The 21027-nt window shown below is 40.1% G+C and overlaps 1 protein-coding gene across 1 annotated transcript in view; it reads right to left on the bottom strand.

The window, feature by feature from the left end:
* Positions 1-21027, bottom strand: part of LOC137183673 (nuclear receptor ROR-alpha A-like) — a 105961-nt gene that overhangs the window by 34769 nt on the left and 50165 nt on the right. The window contains exon 2 of the mRNA XM_067590912.1: positions 5177-5209. Coding sequence (XP_067447013.1) covers positions 5177-5209 — 33 coding nt within the window. The remainder of the gene's footprint in view (positions 1-5176; positions 5210-21027) is intronic.

The following is a 21027-nucleotide window of genomic DNA, read 5'->3' as shown; positions in this document are numbered from 1 at the left end:
TTCCTCATCGGGACAGAGCAAAGCATCATGACGGACACATCATCATCAAACAAACTCAAAAAAACCCCCACATGACGTGTTTGCACCGCTTCTTTTCTTCACTGCGGTTCAGAAAAAAAAACAGTTCAAAGAAACAAGAGGGGGAATAGAAGCTCTGCAGTCATGAAAAGGAAGGAAGGACGTGTGATACAGAGAACAAATGTGGAGAGAAAAGAACAAACAACAAGAACTAACCAAAGAGGAAGACAGACCAGGAGATACAGCTTTACCAGTAAACTGTCCACCAACCACATCCAAACATTCAACCCTCAGCAGCTTTTTACATTTCACAAATGTAACCCGTTATTTGTCAAAATTGTTTCGCACTCCCACAACACACAAAATTATTATTTACCTGATGTAATAAAAAAAGAACAAATGAGACTCCAGAGGCTACAGAAACATCAGTGCTTGAAGCTAACATTAGCATGCTAACATGCTCACAGTGATTATGCTAATGTGTCGATGTTTAGCAGGTATAATGTTCACCATCTTAGATTAACGTGTTAGCATGCTTGCATCTTCTAATTAGCACTAAACCAAAAGTACAGCTGAGGTTGTTATTTAGTCATAAACCAAAGTATTGGACAAATTAAAACTTTGACTAGATGATACTGGAGGAAAAGTCAGAGAATCACCAAAGTTATTACGATTCATCCTCTGAGGAACATGAATGTAGAAACACGTCACAGCAATCGATCTAATAGTCGTTGAGATTTTTCAATATAGAATAAAAAAGTCAACCTCATGGTGGCGCTAGAGGAAAAGTCAGAGGATCATCAAAACCAGTAGAATACATCAACTGGATAACTCAACTCATACATCCAAACCAACAGCCAACAACCCAAAGATATTCAGTGCATAGAGGCACTGGTCATGACTCAATTATCAAAATAATTAGCAATTAATCTAAAAGTTGGCAACTATTCGATTAAGTGACTAATAGTTGCAGCTCTATTAGCATGTTTCCTGGGACCTTGTATAACATGTTAATCCATCTGATAGTTGTTGAGATATTTCACTCAGTATCACACACGTCAACCTCACGGTGGCGCAACAGGAAAAGTAAGCATACTAAGCATAGCACACTAGCATAGCTAAAAACACTAAAAACAACAAAACAATTTACAAGTAAACATAAAAGCAGTTTTTTTTTTACTGTTTCAAGTCAAACATAATTTTGTGTTGCAGTATTTAGATTTTTCCTTCATTTCATCCATGAATGCTGCAACTTTTGTGGCCATTTTTCTGGTAGAGGAGGATGACACTCATCATCTTCCTCACCCCCGACAGTCACTGCACTACATGACCCTCACTGACGGTAAAAAAAAAAACCTATCTGACAGTGTTGATCAGTTCAGTCCTTCACAGACAAACACATGAGGACTCATCCATTAAAGATTGTGTATGTTAACATGATGTTCGCAGTGATGCCTGCAGGCTGCAGCAGCAGCAGCTGATGTTTGGTGACTGAGTTCAGCCAACAGGATCAGGACACTGTGTGCCGCAGGAACAAATGATTATGTATCATGACATTTAACTTGATAAAATGCATTTTTATTCACATTCATTAAAGGAAATGTTTATTTAATTAACTGATGTGAACCTAATGTTTCTTAAGTTGTCTGCTTCTGTTATTATATCTGTTCCTGCTTCATGGTGGTCATGTGACCGTCACAGAGATATTAGAGGAGAGAATATTACAGACTACAGTAGGTGATGTTAGAGAGCTGCAGCTGTTTACTGCTGACATAAACATCTGCACATCTGGCAGCCGTGATGATACAACTCTGTCTACTAGAAAATTACGTTCGCATATAACTAAACTATTTGACTGTTTGACAAACATAATAATGTTATCTCTGCCTGGATTATGTTCACAGGTAAAGTTTTTTTTAGAATGAACGAAACTACGTTTATATAAACGGCTCGGAAGGAGGAAGTCGAGGTGTTTTGTTTGTTGGCGAGATGCGTGACAGCGGCTGTTCTTCTTGTTGTCCACAACTTCCTATTGTGACGATACAAAAATACACATTCACACTACTCATCACAACACACTGACATGACAACACATGATATAACGCAGGTCTGCTGCAAATAAAACCATGACGACATTTAAACAATACAGACACAAAGAAAACAGAATCTATCATGATCTAACAGCCAGAAGTTTCATAATTTAACATAAAATGCAAACTGAATCTTTTCACAGTAAAATAATACTTAATACTTCAGTGTTTTTTTTTAAACCATATATATATATATTATTTTTATTTATATATATATATATATATATGAATGTAATTTCTAGGAGACAGGGTTGGATGGTGATGATAAGATGTTTAGTTATATATTTTATTTGTGTTTATTTCTGTATTATATTTAAACTCTAAATTCATTCAGATGAAGACATTTTCATTCTGAGTCCAACAAGTTTTTCTCCACATGTGAAGAAAGTTTCTGTTCACGACACAAACTCTTCAGAAAACCTCAGTTTGAGAAGATTGATGAACGCCACAAACGATCTTCAACCAAGTCGTACGTGCATCTGAAGAATGAATCTGTTCATACCGGATGAATCTGCTTCTTGCATGACGATATGTGACCGTGACAGAATGCAATTTAAACGCTGTTTCCCCATAGTGACAATGAAAACTACTGTATACTGTCCATAAAGAGCATTATAACTGAAACCCCTTCAGCCAACCTGCTCTACTCCCTCTGCAGTAAATGTTTAAGTGACTCCAGTTGATGTTTGCAGTAGAGAAAAGTTAAATAACTGCAGCAGCTGGAGCTAACAGGGCACTTCACCCAACATCCCACTCCGCTTCATAAAAGAAATCCCGACCACGCTGCAGAGCATGAGAGAAAACGATTAAGCTCCCTAGAAAACAGCCGGGCTGAGAAATATCAGAAGACGTGAAGGCCGCAGGCGAGAGCGACTCCTGCCAGCAGAGACACCAAACTGAGGAGCAGCAGGAGTTTCATTCTTCCTCCAAATTGGCAGAACAGAGGGGGGATGATTTACGCTTGGAAAGGCTGGTCGGTTCTCCGCCTCCCCTTCGTCAGGCCCAGTCAATAGATTCATTACGAGTGTTTGGTAAAAAATGCCTCCGCAGCGCCTGGAGGCTCGCCGTTTCTCTCTCCGATCATCCCACGCACAGGCAGACGACGACTGCAGGAGGATCTCACATTCATTATCCATCCTTATCAGCTGTAATGAGAGAGAGACTCCACTCTGGCAGCCCCGTCACACATTTACACACTCGTCTTCTCCTGCAGACTCTATGATTCGCTGGAACAAACTTCCAGCACATCACAGACAACAAGCGCTGCATTAAAAACTCATCTAGTGAGTGTGTTTAAGTTCAGCGGAGACCAACTGCCCTCAAAACCTTTTATAGAGTAGTCCACCTTAAAAAGCCCTTAAGGTATCCATGCATGTTGTACTAAGGTTTTAAGATGTGTCAGCTGTTTTTATTTGGTAGAAAGTACTTTCTAGGAAGTCTGACTAACCTTAGTGAAACATTTATTTGCACAGATTTGCTCATAAACAGCACCTACGAACAAATGTTTGATTATAAGTGTTTTTAGCGATGCTAACATCATGGTCCACCGCTGTGGTCCAGACTGAAATACTATAAACTATGAGATGAAATTTAGCACAAACATTCATGTTCCCCAGAGGATGAATCCCTCTGACTTTGGTGATCTTCTGACGTTTCCTGTAGCGTCACCGTGAGGTTTTGTGGTTCAGAGTGAATATCTCAACAACAACGAGACGAATTGCTGTGAAATTTACAGCAGATATTCAGCGTCTCTACAGGAAACATTCTGACCAGTTTGGTGATCCTCTGACTGTTCCTCTGGCTCCACCATGCAGTTGACTTTTTAGTTCTTTATTGAAATATCTCAACAACTATCGGATGGACTGCTGTGGAGCAGATAAAGATGTTTAAACTACTTTGTGTCGCAGCAGCAGCTTCATGTTTCTGTGCTTTGATGTTGCACCGATCAGTCTGATGATGAAGGTTATTAACTTACTAACTTATTCACAGGCGCAACATGATCACAAGCAGCAGATGTCAGACCAACAAGATACCACCATGCGATGACTGCGAATCATATTCCCACAATTCATCTTTTAAGTTGTCAGAGTGGACTCAAGTCGTAACCATGGAAACTGCTCCTACAGCTTATCGGAAGACGGCGTTAGCATTAAAATGTTGTGCACCTACCTTTAACTAAAGAAAATCTCACACCTACATTTTAAAGCTTCAACTTCAATGTATGTCTGAAGTCAAAGGTGAAAAGGTTCACTCATAATAAACACTCATCTCTGAACTGAAATCTTCCTCCTCCTCCTCTTCTTCAAACAAACCACCTCCACTTCACATCATCTCGCTCAGCTTTGACTCAGCATCGAGTGGCATTTGTTTTATTTTTGTTTCCTCTCTGTGACGTTAACCCGTCTGAATGAGGTGTGTACATGTTCGCCTGCATGTACACAGGTTCTCAATACGTGGAAATGATCAGCATGTGAATGTCTAGAGGATAATAGTCAGTGTTCCAGGGACATTCTGAGCCTTAGTGACGTCAAACAAAGTTTAGTTTATTCTCTGTCATTTATTAGAGATAATCCAATTTTTTTAACTACAGCTCCCATAATGCTGTGGGGTATAAAGGCAGGAAATAACAGACCAGGTTGAGGAAACAGTGTAAACAGGCAGTTGAAGAGGCCAAAAAACATATTCAGACATAACTCACAGCAAAGGATTCTGGGAAGCCAGTACAGCTCCTGACTTAACATCATTTTATAGGATTTAGTTAACAAACTCATCCATCCAATCAAAGTGGGAGCTGTGGGGCTTTTCCAGTGCCTCAGGATATTGATGTACCAACACTTGAACCTGCTGCTTATTAATTCCTTTAAATTCTGTTTTATCGTTTAGAAGACAAAGTTTGGGTGTTGAAATGATGACCAGAAAATTAGAGATATATATGACACAAACAGAAATGAATAATGAGTGAGCTGTGAAGAACTGTGTATTTTTTATTTATTTACTTATTTTGTTATATGTTTAAAATATGAATAAACGGGGGGAAAAGTGCAGTAAGAAAGAATCAGTGAACTTACATGTGTGTGTCTTCTTCACGGCTGCTGACAAACCTGCCGAACAAACAAACAAACAAACAGACAGACAGAGAGAAACAATCGTCACTTTAAGCTGCAGAAAGAATGTTGCAGTTGGTTTTTGAGGTTATTGAGAGCAGGGTGCCGGAGGGGGGCGATGGAGGGGATTTCCCTCCCTCTGGTCCATATATTCCTCAGTTATTTTTATCTCTGGTGGGGACAAACATGTTTACCTCTCACAGTGATTTATGCTGCTTCACACACAGACCATATGAAATATCTAAAATAAAAAGCAAGCCATTTAAAAAAAACTCTATTATAGTTATAATTATGTTATAAATGTTGCTGCAACTGTTTGAGTCACTGTAACCAGCTGAGGATGAGACCGCAGCACATGTGATCTATTAAACAATGACTGTGAGGTTAAAATGCTGTTTTTTCAGCTTTAAACACGACATATTCTGCGTATTTCCAGCTCTATATTTATATTCTGGAGTTTTCCTGGAAAATCTTTACATGATTTCCAGTTAAAAACTCCTTATTTATCTTCTACTGGTCCTTTATGCAGCCCCTCAGTTCAGCCTCTGTCTGAAACAGGCCGTTTTAGCTCCTGTCTCTTTAAGGCCCCCCCCCCATCCATACATGTTGGAGCTGAATCACATCTGAAATATGAGAGTGAACAACATAGACTGTAAAGAAATATGGACGTAGTCACTGTGACATCACGGGTTTAGCATTTTGACCATCCCCATCTTTGATTTTTGGAGCCAGAAGTGACCATATTTGGACGGGAGGATGCAGCTGACCCTAGCGCTAGCTGCTAATTTGGTTAGCACAGTGCATTTACAGTCTATTGTTAACTGTGATAATGCTAATGCTAATGCTAATGAGCTTTTTTGAACAACGTGAACAACACATGGAAACACCTTGGCAACCACCTTAGCAACCACCTTAGCAACCAACTTAGCAACAAAGGCTACAGGGCGGAAGGCTGTTTATGAGCATGTGTGACGAGCCGACGTGCCCTGACTTTTGACTTGCAGGTAGCATTTCTACATACATTCATTCCTCAACTTTGACCATGTTGAACATCCGACATCAGAACAGAATATAAATAACAGAAAATCACTAAAAGAATAATAATATGTCCTGCTTAAAGTTCAGCAAACAAACAGAAGTCAACACGGACAGAACAATTAAATAAATGAACTCTTAATTAACTTTTATCTCAGAGTGTTATCAGTCTAAATGTGATATTTGTTGTAAATGTTGACACACAGCAGCTCGTCATCGTCTCTCTGCTCTCCAGAGGGTCGCATGCACTGGGGGCGGAGTCAGTCCTGGGGCCAAAATCTGTCTGCGCCACCCTGACGCACTCCGCTCGCTCGGCCCATCTGGACGAGGTCACAGTGTGTGTGTGTGTGTGTGTGTGTGTGTGTGATTGTAATAATTTCATGTGTGTGATTGTGCATGAGCGGTCATATCTGTGTGTGTTTTTTTTTCCATATTAACACTGACAGCAGGAAAGTGGTGGAGGCTGTTACCATGGCGACCAGGCCTCACCTTAGGACAAGTCCAAAGTAATTGGGCAAGTGCAGATCATAAATGGCAGTGTGTGTGTGTGTGTGTGTGTGTGTGTGTGTGTGTGTGTGTGACTGGTTCATTACTGGCCATAATGAACATCATGATGTCAGGCAGCAAACATTTAAACAGCATTTGAATGCAGCCCAGTTACATGTAACTCTATCTTCAGCAGTATTACACTATTAGCAATAACATTATTTAAAAATATACTGCACATTTAATGCATAAAAAATAAACACACAACGCTGTAATTACACAATTAAAGTAGAACATTTCTACTTTTTAAAGGAACAGTGTTTCTCCTCATGTACTACAAGGCTGCTCTGAGGTTTCGCACCAGTGAAACAGGAGAAAACTGTTCGGGCTCATGTTAAATGTATTTTAAGGCGTTCCTGTTTAGAGGTGCAAAATATGGGAGGAGGGAATGAAAATGTACACAAACACTCTCTCTCTCCTCTGCAGCAGGAAACTGAAACTCTTCTGCATATTTTTCCCGACTTTTAATCTTTCAGCAGCTCCAGTCCAGCATGACATGATTGGAGCAGACAGTTATAGTTATTACAAAAAGTCAAACGAGTTTAAAGGTTTTACCAGAAGTCTCTGATTCTCTCATTCAACCACTGATCTTTTTCAGAATATTTAACTTTCCTCACATACAGCGTTGATACACGCTGCAGATCCAGAAGTGTCTCCTCCTTCAACCAGTGTTCAAGTTCAGCAGCAGAAAAGGTTCATTTATTGATTTGACAGGCTCGGTGTGACAGCTGGCGTGAGCTCTAACTCAGCCGTACTTCATGTAAATCAGATGAACTGTAAATTTAATGTATGTTATGTTTGTGTTTTGTGCTGTGATTCTTATGTTGTTCTACTGCTGCGCAAACATTTGCCCTTTAAGGACAATAAAGTTACTGAATATTGAATCTTTAGTCTCAGTAAATACTCAACTAAATTGAAAAAACTGCAGTTTGCATCCCTGACATGCTGGAGGCTCTAAAACTCTAATGCTTGCTTCAAGCTAAATGCTAACATCAGCCGGCCAACATGCCGGTTTTAAGTCAGTGCAATGTTTACCATGTTCATACTAGTTTAGCATGTTGGCACATTAACACCCAAAGTACAGCTGAGGTTGATGCGACGTACCCGATCAGATCTGCAGGAATAAATACTCATGAAAACAAATGGATCCGACTGTTTGAATGAAAATGTGACAAAACCAGATTTTCTTAGTTGCACATTTAATTGTTTTGAAATGAACATTTGTTTAAATGTAGCTGAGACAATAAAGATTAGTTAGTAAAAAAAACAAATGCACATAAACCTTTAAGAGCTTTTTTTTTTGCCTCAGGTGACTGAAATCACAGGTGACAGGAAGGACGCCGCCTGTCCGCCGCAGGCTGCGTTCAACAGTGATGGAACGGCCTGTTGTGTGTGTTTGTGTGTGTGTTTGTGTGTGTATTGTGTGTGTGTGTTAGACGCCAGAGGCCCAGATGGCTGATGGGAGGAGACTTGACAGGAAGGTGAACCGTACCAGCTGAGTGGCAAAAGCAAACATGGTGCACATACATGCACTGTCTGTATTTATTATTATTATTTAAATTATGATACAAAATCACATCCAAAAAACATTAAAAAAAAACAGAAATCTGCATCAAACTGCACGTACGGAAAACATCAGACTCCCTGTTCACTTCCTGTTTCCCAAATGAAAATCAATCATCTTGATCTTTGGCTAAATTAACCAAACCGTAACCATAGTGATGTCTCATCATAAAACACACTTATGTTTCAGCAGTGATTGATTGATTTTATTCGCACCTTTAATGTTTCAACAGAGCATCAGATCTGTGTGGAGCGATGATGTCACGTTCTTCAAATGAATGCATGAAACAAACAGAGCTTTGACATAAAGCCCAAACTATGTAATTACAACCATGTAATTACAACGTCACATGACGCACACTGGCCCTAAAAAAAAAACAACAAATTTCCCAGTGCACACAATCATTGGAAAAAGAGCGGCTGTAAAAATTCTTCTGGGTGAAATGACTCGTTTCATTATCAGAATTCAATCCATTCGATCCGATAACATTTTGGAAAGTCTAGACGAGTAAATGAGATTAAATGATTGAACAACAGCTGGAGAAAGACTCTACTGAGCTCTGCAGACGTGTGTGAGGTTAGTGAGGAAGCCTGCAAAAACATGGCAGACTTCTTCTGGGGATTCATGCGCCACTGAGTGACTTTTATAGGAAAGACTGGTCACCAGTAAAAACACTGATTTCACTCGTGATTCTGTCCTCACTTACTCTCTGACATCTTGATTTAAAGCTCAGACTGGTTTAGTGTCAAACTGAAGCGAAGCGAGAGGAAAACAAACAATCATTCTCGTTTCTGAATATCTAACAGCGGCGAGCCGAAGCGTCTCGGGACGTCGAAGAGCAGAGAGATGATTTCTTTATTCCCTCTGAACTCTTATTTCTGTTCATATTTAATGGATGTCTGAACACTGAGGAGATCGTCAGTTTACCTCCAGCTGAGTCCTGAAGGACGAACGTGATGATGAGATGTTCAAGTGTTGCACGGAAAACAAACATCTTTGGTAACAGTTTGTCCTCAAACTGTCCAGGAAATGTTTTCATAGAAAGCAGCAGAACAACCTTAAAAATTCATTAAAAAACTAAAGGATAGAAAAATGACCTCAATATATCGGAATAACCTTTTTATACACGTCAGCGTCTGCAGATTTTACTGCCTGCTCACAGACACGGCGCCATGATGATGAGTGTCGCCTGAGGACCTCAGCAGGTGATTCATGCCTGTAGGGATTGTTGTTGTTTCCAGGGCATGCTGGGAGAGACAAATGACAACAAGTCAGCCCCTCGTTATGGCGAGAAAATGTCCTTTTCATGACAGGAAACGGAGCATATTTAGTTATTTATGTGTCTGTCATATTTAACAGGATGAAATCGACTTATTCTTATTAATTTATTAACTTTTCAGAGCTCAAATTGCAAAATAAAAAAAAATATCTTCTGCCTGAGAGCGACTGTTTTTGTTTCTGCAGTTCGTGGTGTAACCATGGCAACCACAGAAACCCACAGTGTGAGAAGCAGAGGAGTTGGTTTTACTGGTGAAAGTTGTGTTTCGTTACGTGTGCAAAACAGCACACAGCTTGGGAATGAATGATGGATGATACACCTGATCACCAGCAGGTTGGATCAACATCAAACTCCGAGTCTGATGATGCGACGTTTATGATTATATTAATCGTGATATATTGTTGCTGCCGGGAGGCGTCTCTGATTCAAATCACAGAACACTGCTGCTGTTTGAAAGCTAACAGGAATGATGGACAATAAGATCTGAGCTGTAATAAACCTGAATTATCCTTTAAAGCTGTGAGAGCTGAAGAGGACAATAAAAACATGGAGTCTGATTCAGACAGGATGAACATCACAGGGGGGAATGAAATATCCTCTGTGCTCCTCTAGACTCATGACAGCATCTGGTCTGTAATAAACACGGACGTTCAGCAGGATAAAACCTCCCCTAAGGGGGCGCCGGAGAGTTGAAGGTGAGGCAGTGATACTGCGAGAGGTGAAGAAGAGTCAAATATCGACGGCCAAAGCTATCGGCAGAATGTTCTGATTGGTGGATTTCACTTTGGATGATGAGAACAAGGAAGGCTGCTCATATTCAGTCTGTCTGTAAGATAATCAAGATAATCAAGATAATCAAGATAATCAAGATAATCCCACCCTTCGATGTGACAGAAAAGTCACACAAAACAAAAACACATCACAGAGTCCCTGGACGTGTAGAGATGCTACAGCATGAATCACTGAACATTCATCTCCAGTGGACGAGGAAGCAAATACACTGATTGAAGGAATTCTACAATGTAGTAACTATAACATTTACTACATCTTTTTACCTGAAAACAAAATGATTTTTAATTTCATTTTAATTATTAACTTAATTTAGAGCATCGTTTTGTAGAAAATCTTCCAACTTGCCGTCGATATCGTCCATCAAGCTCAGAGTAAAGAGGCTGCAGAACCTTTCTGAGTCCACGTCCACACTGAACCGGCTAAACTGGTAAACACATCTTCTTCTTCTTCTTCTTCTCTCCGTTTTGTTCCTCCATCCAGACTAAAACACTGAGCTTTTCCAAAACGTCCTGCAGAGAGTGTAAATGTGAAAACGCCGGCTTGGCAGAAACGCTGTCGTAACACCGACAGAACAGATGGTGGCAGTAGCGCGGCGTTTCATCAGGAGAGGAAGAAGAAGAAGAGACACAATGTCAATAACAACGATGGCGGACGGCTTGATGTGAGTAAGTTATCTGCCACCTTTCTCTGCTCAAACTGTTGGAATCTGCTACAATAAACTAAACGTCAGGACGCCGCCGCAGAAACAGAAACAGTTTCTCGTGTCTTCATCTTTATCTGTCCTCCGCACATGCTCAGTAGGAGGAGAATGACCTGTTTCGCCGTTATAATGTGGACGGAGGTGTTAGTTTTTGCTTGAAAACAGCGTTTTAGTACCAGTCTGTAAATATCTCAGAGGAGGTGAAATCTCTGACTCTTAGTTTTACATCAGAAAGCTTCTTGTTTCTGTCACAGTGTCATAAAATGCTGCACGTCTTCTTCCACTGAAGTGGAATCTGTTCCTGACGGTGTCAGATAACACTCGCACCTCAGGCTTTTGCGCCCTCCTGATCTGATCTGCTTCCTGTCAGATGACTCAGAACAAACACTGAGCTGTTACTCAGAAAGAACTCGAGCAACCGACACGTAAGCAGAAGAAGGAAAAAAAACAACAAAAAAAAAAAAGAAAGTAAAAATAAACGATCCGGTTGATTTCAACAACAACTTGATTTGATGTGGTTGCAAAATCCCTCGTCAGCAGAAAAAACACGGTGGGCGTCGATGTTTATCTGCAGCGACCTTTGACTGCCTGCACGTACACACGCACACACATCTCCCACTACACACTTCATATTTCAAAGACATGATAAAAGGCGTTGTCTTCAAGCATCTACAAGGCTTTATCATAGAATCTAGGCCAGATTCGAATATTTATTAGCTCTGCCCTTTTCAACTCCAGGCTGCAGGAGGAGGAGGAGGAGGAGGAGGAGGAGGAGGAGGAGGAGAAGCTGCTTCAGCTCAGAGAAATATACAAACTCAGAATACACGTCGTCTCGCTGTCAGGACACAACAGCCTGAGACGATCCTCGGAGACGTTTACACACCAGAAATACCTCGTTATTTGTAATAAAAAACATTCAAAACATCCGAAATGGCCCTTTAAAGTTCAACCTCCAGGTGAGAACATTCTCTCCTCTCATTGGTCAGATGTGTCTGAGGCAGGAAGGAGAATGTAAACACAGGAAGAAGGTCCTGAAGAAGCTTCTATCTGCCCAAATATCAACTAGGACAACGTACGTGGTTGTTCGTCAGACCACATCAGAGCAGACGTGTGCTAACAGTGTGTCTGTAATATCATGTGATGGTTCGGCTGCTCCTTCTCCTCCTCCTCCTCCTCCTCTGTCAGTGACAGCAGATCACACACTGACACACTGACCCAGAACCTGCAGCTCTCTGCTGAAATATTCAGAGAGGACAGATCCTTCCTCTGTTTATATCTACAGTTCTATAATATAACGTGTATTATTTAGTGAAGTGTCTGTGTTCTGTATGTGGCGTTTTTTTATCAGAACTAACTTACACTGATCTTCTCTTTCTTGTGTTTATCACAAAGGGATCCAGAGATAAATAATGAAAAGAAGAAATGGACTGTACTTGTATAGCGCCTTTCTAGTCTTCCAACCACTCAAAGCACTTTTTACACTACGAATCACATTCACCCACATTCATACGCTGAATGGGTACAGGGGCTACCATGCAAGGTCCCAACCTGCCCATCAGAGAAAGCTAACCATTCACACACATTTATACACTGATGGCACAGCCACCGTTAAGTGTCTTGCCCAAGGACACATCGGCATGTGGACTGGAGGAGCCGGGAATCGAACCGCCGATCTTTGGACGACCCGCTCTACCTCCTGAGCCACAGCCGCCCCGAGAAAGTGTTTTTAATGTCAGTCTGTGGTTATCGACGCATCAGATGGAGAAAAAGGTCAAATGTGGAAGAGTGAAAAGAGCAGATAACAGTTACAGGAAACTGTGGGTGAGGATGGATAATAGAGGGTGTGTCGACAAATTGAATGAATTGACGGATTATAAACCACAGCAGACTAATGTATTTTATATCATTACAAACATCTGAATCCTTTAAACTGTGAACATGTTTATAGACTCGACAATGAATCAGTTAACTACAAGAATTCAAGACAGATGATTGAAAATGAAATTAATTGCTGTAATGTCTCACATACAAACAGTCAAATAGTTTGAATTTGAATAACTGCAAGTCATTTATCATAAAAAAAATGCCAAACATTCTCTGGTTCTGGCCTCTAAAATGTGAGGATTTGCTGCTTTTCTCTGTTTTATATGAGGTGAATATTTTTATGGGGCGTGTTGGATTACTTTTCCTGCTTTTGTAAAGGTATCAGAGTGCTGCTGTTTCTGTCTGAAACTCTTTATTCAGACTGTGTTCAGGGTGTTTCTGTCCTCCTGCTCTCACTCCATAATTCATCAGTGGAGCTGAGCAGAAAGCAGCAACATAAGGAAACACAGGAGGGATGCAGGAGCCGCTTCCCCCCTCGGGGGTCCGGCTGACTGAGCCGGGGCGGCGCGGTGAAGAGCAGAGGCATTAACGAGAGAGGCCGGCAACATGGTGAGCGCTTCCCTCGGGGCTGTGATGGATGGATGAGGGGAGAAACATTTGCTCAGAACTAGCTGAGCCTCGACGATGCTGAAGAGACGGCGAGGATCCTCCAGTATCTTCATATTAAAGCCAGAGATCTGTTGTTGAATCTGTTCTGACGGTAGAAAAGCTTCATCCAGCAGCTTCTCATGTTTATCTGCACTGATCCTCGCTTTCAAAAACCCCACACGATCAGAGCTAAACGCACGTAAAACAATCAGTATCCACGCAGACTTTACACCTGTTAGAGAGCTCAGTGCTGTTCTCAAGGAGTAAAAAGAAAGAATTTCACACTGCAGAGCTTCAAAATATGAAAATATGAATCCAGCTGTTGGTGATGTTTCATCAGAGCAGCTGCTGCACCGTGACAGAAAGAAAGAGGATGCTAAAAAATGTCTTTTTCTAAAGCAAAATGCTCCATGACTGATATGAGAGGAGGTCATGTAACAGTCACAGAGATGTTAGAGCCTGCGGTCGACATGATGCTGGACAGATGTTTACTGCGAACCGGCTGCCAGGACGATGATATGATGAACAGAATGTTTTAGTTTTTGCTTCAGTTAAAGCTGCAACTAACTACTGTCATCGATTAATCTGCTGATTATTTTTTTATTCTCAATTAATCTATTGAAATCTTTAAAAAATGGTGAGAAATTTCTCCACAATGATGTTTTCTGTCCGACATGATGGTCCGAAACCAGGGATGCATGATATTATCGGCACGTCACAGATAAGAAATCCTTCGGCTGACAGGATGTACCACTCTGTTTGAAAAAAAAACCCCTTCATTTTCTTCTTTTTGGTTTATAACGGCGGTTGGCAACCAGCGTATTAGATGCATTACCGCCACCTTCTGCTCCGGAGTGTGGACCAGAAATTAAATCCTACAGATTAATCCTGTCTGTCTAATAAACCCACTTGGCAGGTTCATTAAAGTTTTTCTGCTGAGCTCCTGAACTCCAGTCTTCCTATGTTCTTCCTTCATATATTGTCTTTCTTGATCATACTTAGTACAACCTATGCTTGCATGCATCATAGTCTCCTCAGCCAGCTGGAAAAAAATATGTTCATATATCGGTATCGGCCACAATGAGTTGGAAATATCGACATATCAGATATCAGCAAAAAATCCAATATCGTGCCTCCCTATCCGAAACCTTAAGATATTCAATTTATTGTCAAATATGACATCTGATTGTCATGTCTGAAAAGCTGAAACCTTTAAATGTTTGGGTGTTTTTGCTTGAAAAAGGACTTAAAAATGATTAATCGACCATCAACATAGTTGTCAATTAATTTTATTCCAATCGACTGATGAATTAAGACACTAATCATTTCAGCTCTACTGTTAATTCTCATATCTAGACTTTATGTTTCAGGTCAGATGAGTGTTTCTCTCCATGTGAAGAAAGTCAGACTGAACTTCTACCTACAGAACAAGAAAACTGATGAATCCCACAAATCTTCTGAAATCACTCACACAAGAATAAATCCGTTTCCACGAGGCCCCGAACGCTGAACTTCAGAAGAAAAACAAGAGCTGATCTTTGTCAAACTGAGACTTTAAAGACATTCGAGAGTTTTTAAAGAACCTGCAGACGAGCTGCGTCAGGTTTCAGTCTGCTGGCTGACGGTTCGTCTGTCAAACACGACTGACAAGAAAAGCGGTAAAAGTTTAGTCCTTCAGTCTGCAGCAGGTACAGAAACCACAGTCACCGCTGCTTCAATGAGTCTAAAATCAGTTTTAAAGCTCTGAAAGACATAAAACAAAGACAACAATGTGTCTGAAACCTGTTTAAAAGCTCTGAAAGACATAAAACAAAGACAACAAAGATGGAGAGAAATCTGCCTCAGAGTCTCAGCAGAGATTACAGCTCCTGCATCTTTTTAATTGTTCAGAGCGAGCGGCTCCTCGCGCCAATTATAGCGCATTAGCGGCCGCCGCCAAAGTCATTTCACTGCCGTTCATCAGGGAGCCTAAAAAACAAAGAGAAAGAGTGAAACTCTGTGTCCCGCTGCCTCCACAGCATCAAATGTACTGAGGGTTTAAGATGACGCTGATAAAATGAGATTTAAGGATTAGACAGAGAGATGTGAGTGAACTTTGGGTGACTTGTTTTAAAATAACAAGAGGAAGTGAGTAATGCTGCTGCCGAAATATATAAAACCACAACACATAGAAAGCAAGAAAAAAAATCAATCTTGGAATATTTTATCTCCATTTTACCTGCAGTTACAGCAGTTAAATGACTCAAAATGTACCTGTGTTAAAGTTTAATTTAGAGGTGGAAAGCACCTTATTTAAAGACATATTAAGACATAAAAATACTGTCTGATGTGATTTTTCCCCCCAAGAAAGTGTAATTACCAAGTTAAAATCCCTGAAATGACATCTAGTCCTTCTCCCTCATTAAAAATTCCAGCATCTATGAATATGCAAATATATTTCATTTCAAAAAGTTTATTACTTCACACCAGATGTTTAAAGTTCATTCTCAGTGTTTGTTTTCCACATCACACTTGTGTGAGTTGAATATTGGACCACGACGGGCTCCAAACTAGTCGTGATGTCATAAATCGTGCAAATCGTAAAAACTGGATTTTCAACGAGCTCAGAGAAACGTTCGACCTTCAGCTGATGGATGTTAAAACAAACACAAACATCATTCTGCACAGAGAAGCTCAAACATCCAACTGAACAGGAAGAAAAACACATTTTTGACTTTTAAGTACAGCTTTGAGGTACTTGTACTTTACTTGAGTATTTCCATGTGATGCTACTTTCTACATTTCAGAGGGAAATATTGTACTTTCTACTCCACTACATTTATTTGACAGCTTTAGTTACTTTTCACATGAAGATTTGACACAATGGATAATATAACAAGCTTTTAAAATACAACACATTGTTAAAGATGAAACCAGTGGTTTCCAACCTTTTTGGCTTTTGACGTCTTACAAAAAGCAGTGTGTAGTCAGGGTCACATTTCACATGTCTATGAGTTGTTAACAGCTCCACCAAATAGTGATTTTTCCCTCTAAACTTCTCACATGCTTTCATTTCAATAAATGTTCAAATGATCCAATATTTCAGCAAAAATCAAAGATTAGAGAAAAAGTCCAAAAACTGAAAACAGATTTGTGTATCAGAACTTTGTTTTTTCTTCTTTCCTCTCCCATTAATCATCTCACCACCCCTCAGATTTATCTGCTGACCCTTTGGAGGGGCCCGACCCCTAGGTTGGGAACCACTGGACTAAACTAGCTAACTGTATATAAAGTAGTGTAAACTAGCTCCACCTCCAGCAGCTACAACAGTAACATGCTGCTCTAACACTGATGCTTCACTATTAATAATCTAATGATGTCATATATAATAATATATCAGTCAGAGGGACCAAACCACTACTTTTACTGCAATACTTTAACTACATCAAGCTCATAATACTTATGTACTTTTACTGCAATACTTTAACTACATCAAGCTCATAATACTTATGTACTTTTACTGCAATACTTTAACTACATCAAGCTCATAATACTTATGTACTTTTACTGCAATACTTTAACTACATCAAGCTCATAATACTTATGTACTTTTACTGTAGGAGGATTTTTCATGCAGGACTTTTACTTGTAATAGAGTATTTATACTTTGCTGTATTTGTAGTTTTTACTGCAGTAAAGGATCTGAATACTTCTTGTGTGAATGTTACACCAATAATATCCACTTATTTCTTCTCTTTAAATTGTTAATCTGGCAAATTAATATATATATATATATATATATATATATATATATATATATATATATATATATATATATATATATATATATATATATATATATATATATATGGGTCAAACTCCAAAAACACTGGATCCTACATGTCCCACAATGCAACTCAGTGTCTTATAATAGACCTTCCCTGACTGGTAATCACCCACATCTTCCAATCTCCACACCTCCAGTTTGCAGACTTTCTCTTATACATTTGTTTTCTGCTCTGAACCTTAAAACTGTAAATTTATCTTGTAACATGTTTGGTGGTTTTAGCCTGTTGAACATATTTTGATTACAGATAGATTTAAATCAAAATTTCCCTTTGTTCACCGTACAATCTTACATTTTGACTCCACAGTCACGTGACAATGAGACAGAGTTCTGGTTCCACTGGGGGTTGAACCCAGGACCTTCTGTATGTTTAATCCACACACACATTAAAATTTGTGGTATTACAGGGGTTGTGTGCTGGAACCTCCTTTATTCTTCATACTGCTCTGAGCCAATCAGCTGCTGGGTGTAGTTTCACATTTCACCTACAGACATGAAAGCGTCTCAATATTCTCATCAAACTCTCAGCAAGGAAGTGAATGAGTGTGTTTCCCAAAATGTCAAACTATTGTTTTTAAAGTCATTACATTTGTATTCTAAAACTCTTCTAATCACACTGAAACTGAAGTTCATGAGCATATAGGATGATATATGAGGTTTCCATATGATAACAGTACAATGCAAACACACACACACACACACACACACACACACACACACACACACACACACACACTCTCAGGGCTCCTGGTAGTTGTTTCCTGTCTAACCGCAGTAACGTTTGCTGCCACCTCAGACAGCGACACATGAAAGAACAGCAGCTTATCACCAGCAGCCAAACACAAACGGACACACCGCTGCTGCTGCTGCTGCTGCTGCTGCAACCGAAGCAGCTGAAACACTGTGTTCTGCAGGTATAAGAGCTGGGGAAGTACCAGCAACCAGCCAAAGCGGCCGTAACACGCCACTGCGGTCGCTAAAAGTCCCTGCTCTGCTTTTATCTGGAAGTCCTCTCAGTGGACAGTGAGAGCATCAGATCTGAAGGATCAAACACTGTTGCTACACAAGCTTTTAAACATATAAACAGAATATTGCATTGTACTTTTGGGGGTTCTATTTTCAGCGGCGGATAAATTCACATTTGGTGTTCTTGTGAGTATTTCTGGCAGCAGGACGGTGCGTCACCCAGTGATGGAAGAGGAATAAGATATATCACATAATAGTCTGCACATGTGATTAGTTTTGATTTGTTAAATGCACTCATTCAAAGAACATAACATCAAAAACACACACGTGTTCACACCTGTGATCAGAGTTTTTACATTACGGAAATAACACAACAAATAAAAACAGCTCATCCCCACCTTCACCTTATACCTTCTACCCCTCGGCTACAGACGGAGGCAGAAAAAATATCATAAAGAAAAGAAAAAGAACTGTAATATGTGTGTATTTGTACACACATGTTCAGATATACAGTACACAGCATTTGTCTACTGTTGCAGAGTTTACAGGATCTTGAAATCCACAGTCCAACCACACAACATGCTACACCAACATATCTTTTTTTTTTTTTAATTAGTTTAGTTGTCAATGCAACATGTAACATGTTAAAATAACATGAAACATGTATTACATATAGGATTTCTAGCCAAGGCTAATTTCCGGTAGTGATATGTTATCACTACCGGAAATACATTAATTAAATAAAGCTCTTAATAAATAGTGACATTCTCAACAACAACAGTGTTTACATCACATGACAATCAATTTACATGTGTGTGCACATGTGTATGTTCCCTAATTCATTGCAATGATGTATTTATATGCATAATATATATCTGCACGTGATTTGTTGACAAGAAGACAAATATCACAAGAGTTTTCCTTTCAGCTTTGGCTAACCGACCGCTACTACTTTGTAGCTTTATAGCCAGACTTGTTTAAACTAGTAGTGTGAGTCGTCTGTGATGTGAAGTGATTGTTCGTTCGTTTCTTCTTGAGGTACCTTGTTGCCTGTGTTTTGTTTTTATGTTACCTTTATCTCATGGCATATGTTCTTATTGTTTGTATGTTTTTATGGTTTTAATTGGGTGCTAAACTGAATAAACTTATTAAACTTGTAAGAGGCGGAGTTAGCTGATCTTTCAACTTGCTGGATGTACAGATGGAATTTACAATGTGAACCAGAACACTTCCAGATGTGCTCTGGCTGATCACAATACTCTCTGAGTGCATCTAAACCTTGCATCAAAGGTTCTCTGTGGAGTCTCGGACCTCTCGTAGCGCTTGTTTGTCTCGTGCACGCAGGTGACATGAAACACGTTCCTGCCAATGGTTTCACACTATTCCACTGATCTATATGTGGTTGTAATTCACCAAGAAACACAGCAGAGCAAATGCTCTGTTGAATGCTGTGATGCAAACTAAATGTCAGGAAGCCACCACGGAAAAGGAAACAGTATACCGTTTCTTCTTCACTGGTTTTCTGTGGCTGACTTGCTCATCTGTCGTCCGCACATGCCCAGTAGGAGGAGAACCAGTGCAAGGAGGCCATAAGAGGAGATATATGCTCATATTATCTAGTTCACTGATCAAGGAGTTATAATAATCAAACTGGCTGGAAATGAGGACACAAATTTGGGGTTTTTGCATCCTGGAATGAAAGATAAGATCTAATCCTAGTGCTGCTTGTGAGCTGACAGACGGCCATCTTTGTTTTGTTTACAGAAATGAGTCGAGACATTTAGGTCAGAATCAAAAATCATCGCCCCATTTCAAGCCTCTTCTGCACAGTGCAGGTCCGTCATTTCTGTTTTATCTGCATGTAACATGAGGAAGTTGCTCTCCATCCAGGATCCAGGAAAGATCTGTCCATGTGAACTCTGCAAACACTGTTTTCACTGTTGGAGTGGCTCAGTCTGCTATTACAAAGCCATCGGCCCTTTAGCAACACACACACACACACACACACACACACACACACACACAAACACAAACACACACAGCATCCCCTCCCATGCTTATTAAATATATTAAATAGGGGTCTTGAGCCTCTCGGTGCTCCAGTTGGACTCCATACTGAGAGAAAACATGCTGCTCAGCCTTCTGTGCCCCCTCCCCAAACCACACACACACACACACACACACACACACACACGCCATCTCCTTCCCGCCCTCAGGGCCCCCATAGACATGAACAGACAGTGCTGCACATGGCAGACAGTACAGAGTACAATACATAGTGATAACAAAGTACAGTTGAGCTCAATTGCGAAGCAGATCAGGGAAAAGTGAGACTGTGAGTTTAAATCTTTGGAGGATCTTAAAATACATCGTTCATCTCTTGTACCATTAAACAATATTACACTCGAGGGTTTGTTTTACCGTCATTGTTGGCACGACAGTGATGCGGTCAGGAACGAGGCGCTTACGTAAGCATCGATTATACAACATTTACCAACAAAATAAAGGATATAAACAAAATGTATTAATATCGGAAATACATGGAGTATGACTAATACCTGGAAAACAATCACTCATGTCAGCAGACTCCTATGTAATGAAACCTAGTTTACTACTCCAGCAAGTAGGTCGACCC

Source organism: Thunnus thynnus, chromosome 1 (genome assembly GCF_963924715.1).
Source record: "Thunnus thynnus chromosome 1, fThuThy2.1, whole genome shotgun sequence".
Lineage (NCBI taxonomy): Eukaryota > Metazoa > Chordata > Actinopteri > Scombriformes > Scombridae > Thunnus > Thunnus thynnus.
Note: the sequence above shows the minus strand (reverse complement) of the source record. Positions and strands in the feature narration are given on the sequence as shown.